Raw genomic sequence first — 10,464 nt, forward strand, 5'->3', positions numbered from 1 at the left:
AGATGGCCGGACATTCTCCTTCAGGATTTTTGGGTAGAGAGCAGAATTCATGGTTCCATTTAACACAGCAAGTCTTCCAGGTCCTGAAGCAGCAAAACAGCCCCAGACCATCACACTACCACCACCATATTTTACTGTTGGTATGATGTTCTTTTTCTGAAATGCGGTGTTACTTTTACGCCAGATGTAATGGGACACACACCTTCCAAAAAGTTCAACTTTTGTCTCGTCAGTCCACAGAGTATTTTCCCAAAAGTCTTGGGGATCATCAAGATGTTTTCTGGCAAAAATGAGACAAGCCTTAATGTTCTTTTTGCTCAGCAGTGGTTTTCGTCTTGGAACTCTGCCATGCAGGCCATTTTTGCCCAGTCTCTTTCTTATGGTGGAGTCATGAACACTGACCTTAACTGAGGCAAGTGAGGCCTGCAGTTCTTTGGATGTTGCTGTGGGGTCTTTTGTGACCTCTTGGATGAGTCATCGCTGCGCTCTTGGGGTAATTTTGGTTGGCCGGCCACTCCTGGGAAGGTTCACCACTGTTCCATGTTTTCGCCATTTGTGGTTAATGGCTCTCGCTGTGGTTCTCTGGAGTCCCAAAGCTTTAGAAATGGCTTTATAACCTTTTCCAGACTGATAGATCTTTGAAGATCTTTTGGTCTACTTCACTTTGTCAGGCAGGTCCTATTTAAGTGATTTCTTGATTAAGAACAGGTGTGGCAGTAATCAGGCCTGGGTGTGGCTAGAGAAATTGAACTCAGGTGTGATAAACCACAGTTAAGTTATGTTTTAACAGGTGGGGCAAACACTTTTTCACACAGGGCCATGTAGGTTTGGATTTTGTTTTCCCTTAATAATAACAACCTTCATTTAAAAACTGCATTTTGTGTTTACTTGTGTTATCTTTGACTAATATTTAAACTTGTTTGATGATCTGAAACATTTAAGTGTGACAAACATGCAAAAAAATAAGAAATCAGGAAGGGGGCAAACACTTTTTCACACCACTGTATTATAGTTCTGTTATGTGGTGGTTTTAAGTGTGTACATTAATTATATTACTATTTGTTTTGCCTATGCCTCATCAAAATATGATGTTCCTGTCCCTAATATTTATTTAATCATATCTGACAAGTGCTATGGTATTTATGTAACCAATCATATAGCCAACAGATCCAGCTTTCACCTTGACTTTTATGGGCTTTATGTTCCAGTGTATGACAAACCCCAGAGCCATTTGCATCTGGCTCTGCTCAGCTGCCTGTTCCTGCTGCTGTCAGCACTGGGTCTAGCGTTGTATTGCACAGACCGCAGAAGACCCCAGCGTGCCTGTGAGGAGCTGCAGACTGCACTGGCTGTCTACCTTCTGCAATTCAAACAGATCATCTGGGCCTGCTGGATCTGGCTGACCATGCAATGACCATAACAGACCACACGGCGCAGCAAAGTGTCTAAACTCAGGCAATGCATTGGAAATGTTACGTGTCACCTTGTGGCAAAGAGAAAACATGACAGGTCAGGGTGATATACTGAAGAATGGACAGATGAAGAAATAAGGGGTTGATTTTTTTATTTATTTATTTATTTTAGTGCTTGAAACACTAAAAAAAGTGAGACTGGCCACCAGTCGATGTCTTTGAGGATGTTCAACATCCACCTCTTTTGTTTTTCTAGTTGATCAAAGGCCATGAGCTTTTTCACGCCATTAAGTTGGTGTGTGTTTTTGCCCTATATGGTGGCAGAGTTAATGCCACATCCTCATTATAAGAAGCCGTATATAATCCATGTTCTCCATATGTAGCTCTTTGTCCTTGTAGCAGTTCTGGGCAATTTGTGTTTTAATATTATTATTACTAATAGTCATTTCGAAAAATGCTTGATGGTCCAAAGAATACAATCAACAAAAAAGATAAACTTCTCTGAATATTAGCGAATAAAACTCCTCTGAACTATAAAAGACATACAGAGAACGCAATGAAATCCATCTGTCAGAGTAAGAGCCCGACTGATATTTTCATAGGTCAGAACTATCAGTCAAAATAGGCATGCAAGACATGGGCTTTGATAATGAAAACTAAATTAATAATTGTACCGTAGAAGACATATATACATGTATTATGCATGTAACAGTGTTTACATGCATAATTCCATGTGTATTTTTACAAAAAGTTACATCCAAAAACCATTTGGACACATGCATACTGCATGCATTGAAAGAATGCTTCAGCAAGTGCATGGCTGGATCAACTTCTGTACATGCTGCTCTTTGTGATTCTTGCCGCATAAGTGCAATACGTAATTTCCATGATGAAATATTTGCACATGCTTTAAATGAATGCTTGCCAATATTCATCCTAGAACAAAGAATGTTTCGTATCCAAAATCGATTGCTTCAGAGGCACACTCACTGTGTTCTTTGCTGAATTTGTGTATACACATTTTTTATTGTGTATATTCTTTTGTTTAAGAGATATAAATAACTCCCCAAAAAGGGCTTTCTTGGGTCCATGAATGATGCACTGATGCAAGGTATTAGATTCAGGAAGCAGGCAATAGGTTTATACATCCAAGAAATGCTTTATTTTCACACCAGCTTAAAAAAAAAAAAAAGAAAGAAAAAGAAATCTTAATATATAGCTTTTGGCACAATACTTTTTATTCCTTTTAAATATCAGCATTGTATTGGACCTAAAATCAGTTAGGCTCTGTTTAAATTGTATTCTCTGTATGGGAACCAATGATAAATTATTCATTATAAATTATGCTTTTTATGTCAAATAATATTTTATTTATTCTGTCATTTTACTTTTAAAGCATTTGCTCTAGGTAATGTGGTTGAATGTGTCTGTGGAATGCAAGACAATACTATTTATTTTACTAATAATCAGATAAGTAAAAATATGAATTTTATGCATTTATCAAACATGTATATAAAAAAATGACACTAAACATTGTTAATGTTGTGAAAAAATAAATACTGGCACAGTGTCTACACCTTTAGCATTTATCTAGTTTACGACTTCAAATGAAGGGCAAAGCTGTTACGTTAAGCACAAATGTTTCCATCTTCTACTGTTTCAAGGATAAGTTGGCCATATTTTGTGTCATGCACTGCCACGTTTAACTGGCAAATGAAAGAATGCCATTTTAAATAGCTGATTACTTTATTATTCTTGCAACAATTGAGTTTATATTTTACATGAACCTGTACCAGCATCTTGGCATAAGTCCAATAATGGTGCATTCATTTGTTTTACTGTTTTAATTTCTTTATATGTATATATCTCATATAAATCAAGTTGAAAACATTTAGCCTTTTAATCTTCCTTTCTATCAGCAGCTGTTCGGAATCTATTTTCCTAGTCAAGCATTTTCTATCAAATTATGTCCAGTCTTTGTTTTTTGGTCTCAATCACAAGACTGTTGCTTTCAGAGCTTTCACACTAAACCTATTCTCCAATGGCACGCATGCAAGTAGACATTCTTGTTGATTCCCCTTGATACATTTTTTTTTTTTTCAACGATTTCCCTTAATCACAAAACTTTCTGACTGTCTCCCGCCTCAGTTTCAGAACTGTTAACTTTGTATTTTGTTATTACATAGTTTATTAGAGCGCTTGCTGGAACATCAGCTTTGTCAAATTTAACATGTGGTCATCCAATTATTTTTATTTATTTATTTTTTTTCATTATATTGATTGAATCTTTTCATTGTATTCGTTTCATATTATATTGTTAAATTCCCTTTATACGTGATAAAGACAAGTGATATCGAGGAATGAGATTTTGTTGGCCGATACAACAGTGGTCTTGGATTTTATAATGACACCTATTGATGTGGATGCAGCATCACACAAAAGCAAAGGTTTTCAGTAAGCAATGCCATTGTAGAAATAGCCTCTTCATACACTGATGTTTCTAAATTGCTGATTTGTGCACTCTTTGACTACACTTTGTTTTGAGTCAGTGCAAAAGGTGCACAAACATGAATAAACCAACTGTGATCTGCATCAAATCACTTTGAGCTACTTGGGTGGATAAAACCACCTGAATATATCTGAATATGAATATATATACTCACTGAATAGAGACCATTTTCACAAGGGTAACTGTATGTTATTTATATGTACAGTATATGGTATGACTGATTATTATGCAACATTTATTTAAAATCAATCTTTTCTTCTGCATAGCACACTTTAACGCTTACTATACCTCGACAAAAGGGAAATCAACAAAATATTTTGAATATGTTGAAACTCTAATGGCGCTCTGATGGTTTCTTTTGGACTAGCCAATCTTTGAAGCAATAAAATTGCCCCAAGTGGAGTACATGTTTGCTTTCTGTTCATTTATCCTCTAATGTACATTTGGTCATATTCAATAGAGGTGCCTTTTTTTGAAATTGTTTGCTTGTTATATTTTGTTCTTCCAATAGGAGTGTCACCAATCAAAACCAATAAAATTTACACCAAGTAAAACTTTTTCTTCATTCAACTTTAAATAATGGCTAGTACATTCAACTTCATCATCGCTTTTTATAGTGCTGCTTTCATTGAATTAAAGCCCTAAAATAAACAAATTAATAGACTTATAAAGCTGCACAGATGCAAACACAACACAATAAAGAAATGATGCACAAAACTATTTATATGTAATGTTTACTCATATGGGTGTGTTTCAGAGATACACTGAATCATGGCGCCTGCTCACAGGCTGAACTGAAATATATTACATTAGGTTTAAAACTTTAGTTAGCAGAAGATGTTTTTACCAAAAAGGCATACATACATTTTTATTGCAGCATGCATGCTCAACAATACTTCATATCAAAATGAAATGACTTCAAAACCTAGTGAAGTACTAAGTGGAATGGCATAAACCTTGTTGATGTTTCCACGTAGAAAAGCAAGTCAAATCAGCATTGATGCAGCAAAACAAGTAAATGAATTAGCCCACCAAATGTCACACATTTCATCCAATGTGGCCTCAGTATTTGTATGTAAATTTACATCCTAAACGTAAACCATTTTAATGTATGAGATGTACAAATTAAACATACAAATCTTTACAAATCCTCTGAAGACTGGTCGGAACTTGAATTGTCAGAATGTTTGCAAGGGTACCACAGCAGGTGACAGAGCTCAATATTCAGACACAATCCCAACAGGACTCTCATTTATCAGTAATTCTCCAAGAAAGACCATTTCTAATGGAAAATGTACTTATAAATGAAATTAATCTCAATGATTTTTATGACAAATGTAAAATCAGGTAAATGTGTTAACTGCATTAAATAAATGTTATGCAATTAAACATTGTTAAATAATCTCATTCATTAGAAATACAGGTATCACATTACAATAGTGTTCCATTTGTTAACATTAGCTAACAACATTAGTTAACATGAACTAACAATGAACAATACTTTTAAAGCATTTATTAATATTGGTTCATGTTAATTTCAACATATATTAGTAAGACATTTTTAAAATCAAATGTTGAATATGTTAACATTAGTTAATGCACTTTTGCATTTTTAAATATATTGTTCATTGTTAGTTTATGATACCCATTGCATTAATGTTAATGAATGGAACCTTGATGTAAAGTGTTACTGAAATTCAATATTATAAATCTGTGAATTCTATATTTCATTAACCTCAAAGGATTCATAATCATTTGTAACATTTCATAAGCTGTTCATATGTTGACATTCTATGCATTACTCTATCCAAACCTAAAATAATGTATGTGTACTAGAACCACACTTTATTTAAGAATACCTATGCATGTGAATGAGATCACCCTGATTTGTCTGAGAATATGTCAAATTACACTCCCTGAGCACTTTATTAGGAACACCTGTACACCTACTCATTCATGTAATTATCTAATCAGCCAATCATGTGGCAGCAATGCAATGCATAAAACCATGCAGATACGGGTCAGGAGCTTCAGTTAATGTTCATATCAACCATCAGAGTGGGGAAAAATGTGATCTCAGTGATTTCGACTGTGGCATGATTGTTGGTGCCAGACGGGCTGGTTTGAGTATTTTTGTAACTGCTGATCTCCTGGGATTTTCACACACAACAGTCTCTAGAGTTTACTCAGAATGGTGCTAAAAACAAAAAAACATCCAGTGAGTGGCAGTTCTGTGGATGGAAACATCTTGTTGAGGAGAGAAGTCTACAGAGATTTGCCTGACGCGTTTGAGCTGAAAAAAAGGCTACGGTAACTCAGATAACCACTCTGTACAATTGTAGTGAGCAAAATAGCATCTCAGAATGCACAGCATGTTGAACCTTGAGGTGGATGGGCTACAGTAGCAGAAGACCACGCCTGGCACATTATGAGGACCATAGAGTTCCTAATAAAGTTTTCAGTGAGTGTATAATGACTGATTAATTTTGTTAATGTAATATTTTAATATAGTCTAGTGTTCCCATTTTGTCTGTTCATTTTATATACTGTACATGTGCATGCAAGCATTATTTGAAAATATACTACCACAGTCATATACTTGGTTATATTTTTCTTAAACATAGAGGCAGTATTGGAAGGGAATGATCTATCAAACCAGGGAAAGAAAGGAAAAGGACAGTAAAGAAAACCAAACATGGAACAAACACTATGCTAACTGAAATACTTTTTAAAACTAGTGTCTGTGGTATTACCTGAGTTCCACAATGTACTAAGTCTAACTCCTCAGCTATTGTACAGTATGTTACTGATGGAACAGAAAACTGACTGGAAGCTGTTTTCTAGAGCTAGTTTAATAGTCTTTAGGAGAAAAGAATTGTTCGGTTATGTAAAAGCATAATTGGTAACAAAACTTGCAGTAAAATTGAATTGATTATATGTCACACAGAAGTCATTAAAATATTTGGTAACACTTTAAAACAAGGTTTTATTTGTTACATTAGTTAACATGAACTAACAATGAACAATACTTTAACAGCATTTATTAATCTTGATTAAAGTTAATTTTAACATATACAACGTTTGATTTAAAAAATGTATGTATGTAACATTAGTTAATGCACTATGAACTATGAACAATTGTAGGTTACACTTTATTTTACTGTCCTTGTTACAAGTAAGTACTGAGTAATATTAATTAACAACATGTACTTACTATAGATTTATGGTTAGGTTTGGTTTAGGGATAGTTGCTTGTAATTATGCATAATTTACTGTTATTATTATAGTCATTACATGAAATATTTGTAACAAGGACGCTGTAAAATAAAGTGTTATCAAATTTTAATTTATGGTTAACTAACATTAACAAAAATTAATAAATGCTGTAAAAAAAATATATATATATATATATAGTTCATTGTTAGTTCATGATACCTAATGCATTAACTGATGTTAATGAATGTAACCTTACTGTAAAGTGTTACCGAACATATATAAACACACAACAGAGTTCATTAGTTTTTCAGGGCATTGTGATTCAAGTTCAACAAAATATTGTTGAATGGAACGATTTATGTAAATGTGCTGTGTTGCATGTGCATTTTTAATAAAGATTCTTTGTGTTCTAAGTCATCAAAAAATGTTAAGTAAAATTTTATTCAGGCTCATCCGGTTGAAGTTGATCTCAACTATTGATGTCACTCAGATGTATAAGTACAGAGACAAGTCAAGCTTACGAATAACATTTTACCTGACAGTGCATGTAGATTCAATTCATATCAACTGCAACAACTCAATCAGAATGTTCTAGAATCAGCATTCTGTAACACTATAACTAGGTTCTATGTTGTAACGTGTGTTGAGTTGATCATATCATGCCACTCTTCTCGTCTACCAAATCAGAGCATCGGCGTGAGGAGCGTCCAAGTAGGAACTCTTTCTCGTGGATCAAGCTGTCAACCAGATCTTCTTGACGGTAATTATTGTAGACCTTCAGAAAGGCCATGATGGTGATACCTAGCCAACTCAGCCAGGCTGCCCACAACCCAAACTAAAGAGAGCAGAGGAGGCCTAACTGTTCAGTTCATAATAAACATTGATAAGAAGCAGTGTGACAACAGAAAAATTATTTCTGTCAAGATAAACTTTGAATATTGGCTTGACAAAGCCTTGCCTAGAAGCACAAAACAGTTTGAAGGTTATATAGACCTCTTTTGGTTTAAATACTTGGACAGTTTGAAGAAAAATTTGAAGAGTGAAGAAATGTAGGCCTTTCTAGAAGGTGCTAAGGTGTTCTTAGTGGTTGGTTGGTAGTTGCTAAGGTGTTCTGGTTGGTTGATATGGCATTGCTAAGAGGTTGTTAGTGTGTTCTGGTTGGTTACTAGGGTGTTTCTAGGCAGTTGCTAGGGCATTGTTAGGGTGTTGGAGATAGTTGCTATGTCGTTTCTAAGGCATTTCTGGGTGGTGTGTTCTGACTGGCTACTATTGCGCATTGCTAGGGTGTTGTGAATAGTTGTTAGGATATTGCTCTGGAATCATGACGATGTTCCTAGGGCATTGCCAGGCAGTTGCTAGGTGTTCTGACTTGTTGCTAGCGCATTAATAGGGGGTTGCTAGGGTGTTCTTGGTGGTTGTCAGGGCATTGTTAAGCAGTTGCTAGGATGTTCCGGGTGCTTCATAGATAGGGCATTGCTAGGTGTTTGCTAGATTTTCAGTGGACATTGATGGGATTGTTGGTATGTGTGAAGTCTGATCAGCTGAAAAGTCATATCACACTAAGCCAGAAAAGGCTGAAGGCTCTAGGAGCAGTTAGCATCAGAATTTGGGTCTTTGAAGAATAAAAATAAGCTCATATAGAAAATCAGTATGTAGGTTTTGTCAAGACAACATTATTAAAATGAACTCTGCTGGTAAATGAACCACGTATGCAGTTATTACATATTTTGTATTTTCAACTGACAAACCTGTGCTATGGAAAACTGGTCATAAAAAGCAGAGTTGTCCAACCCCAGTTCAAGATCAGTGTCTTGTAGATCCTCACAGCTAGAAATAAAGAGTGGTCAATGTTAGACTAATTCAAAGGCTAAATCATCATTTATCAAGAGGACGTTGTTCATTCAAAGCTGCTTGTCTGCTGAAAAAGTCCTGTCACTAGGGCCCTTTCCAAGCTACTGACACAGGTATAAAATCTGTCTATAAAGCCAAACTAAAATAAAAAATCTATTTACATACCATGTTAAAGGAGTAAACGTCCAAGCTAGTCAAGTGCTTCACTACTTGAAAACCATGCTCACCTGCTGGGCATACTGCCTCCTTCTGTGATGGCATCACACCATAGATTAAAGCCCACACTGACTATTGTGCTGGACAGGAACACAGCAAACACTACAAATGTGCTGATGAGCAGGTTCAGGAAGGCATTGAAGATAGAGCTACACAAATAAAGGAGAGATTGGTTGAAAAAAATGTGTAACGTTCTATACACTTAAAAGAATAGTTCACCCAAAAATAATCAGTCAGCCATCATTTATCACCCTCTTGTCATTCCAAACCCATACAATTGTATATCTGCCGTGGAATGCAAAGGGCTATTTTTTTTGCAGAATGTCCAAGCTGCTCTTTTCTACACAACAAAAATTTACTGTAATTCACATGATTGAGCTCCAAATATCTTAAAAGAGGATCATAAAAGTGCCCACACAACTTGTGTGCTATATTCAAATTTTTTATGAAGCCAAACAATAGCTTTGTGTGAAACACGTGAGAACCAAGGAAGCTATTTTCGTCATACCTGACATATTCCTCTTGAGGCACCATGCAAGTTTGATTCTGCATAAGCATGGAACATATTTGGAGAGCTATAGTGGAGGGGAAGATTTTCTGTGAAAATGAAATTTCGGTTCTTCAAACAACTCTTACATGGCTTTTGAAGTCTCAAAATGTAGTGCACGGATGGTATGGACTTCCTTTGTGGTACTTTAAAGGGATAGTTCAGCCAAAAATGAAAATTCTCTCATCATTTACTCACCTTCATGCCATCCCAGATGTGTATGACTTTCTTTCTTCTGCTGAACACAAACAAAACATTTTAGAAGAATATTTCAGCTCTGTAGTTCCTCACAATGCAATTTATGGACCTACAGAGCTGAAATATTCTTCTAAAAATGTTTGTTTGTGTTCAGCAGAAGAAAGAAAGTCATACACATCTGGGATGGCATGATAGTGAGTAAATGTGGGTGAACTATCCCTTTAATGGTGCTTTTTTGTCCTTTTTGGAGAGGGAGTGGGAATCACTATCCATTTTCTTCTAAGAGCATCTCAGAATTCTGCAGAATGTCTTCTTATGTGTTCCACGGAAGAAATTAAGTAATACTAGCCTGATCTCAAGAAATGTGGCGAAATGTTTGCAAAACAATATTAAGTGGTTCCTTCCACTGCACATCCAAGGTGAAATGTCCACTGTGTGGCGCTAAAAGCAAGTAAAGAAAAATTCACAGGCAGTTGAGGTTAATGCTCTGTCAAGTTTGACATCAATAAAACCTA

General features: G+C 35.5%; 2 protein-coding genes across 3 annotated transcripts in view; one reads left to right on the forward strand and one right to left on the reverse strand.

Annotated features, from left to right (window-relative positions):
* The window catches only part of c17h14orf180 (chromosome 17 C14orf180 homolog), a 39,328-nt gene extending 34,853 nt beyond the window's left edge, over positions 1-4,475 (forward strand). For both annotated transcript variants that reach the window (XM_051722917.1, XM_051722918.1), the window contains one exon: positions 1,209-4,475. In XM_051722917.1, the coding sequence (XP_051578877.1) occupies positions 1,209-1,414 (206 nt within the window). In that variant the 3' untranslated portion in view covers positions 1,415-4,475. The remainder of the gene's footprint in view (positions 1-1,208) is intronic.
* Positions 4,476-4,617: 142 nt separating this feature from the next.
* LOC127455213 (transmembrane protein 179-like) overlaps positions 4,618-10,464 on the reverse strand; it is a 7,253-nt gene continuing 1,406 nt past the window's right edge. The window contains exons 2-4 of the mRNA XM_051722921.1: positions 9,216-9,353; positions 8,886-8,964; positions 4,618-7,972 (exon numbers count right to left, since the gene is read on the reverse strand). Coding sequence (XP_051578881.1) covers positions 7,790-7,972; positions 8,886-8,964; positions 9,216-9,353 — 400 coding nt within the window. The 3' untranslated portion in view covers positions 4,618-7,789. The remainder of the gene's footprint in view (positions 7,973-8,885; positions 8,965-9,215; positions 9,354-10,464) is intronic.

This window comes from Myxocyprinus asiaticus, chromosome 17 (genome assembly GCF_019703515.2).
Source record: "Myxocyprinus asiaticus isolate MX2 ecotype Aquarium Trade chromosome 17, UBuf_Myxa_2, whole genome shotgun sequence".
Taxonomy (NCBI): Eukaryota; Metazoa; Chordata; class Actinopteri; order Cypriniformes; family Catostomidae; genus Myxocyprinus; species Myxocyprinus asiaticus.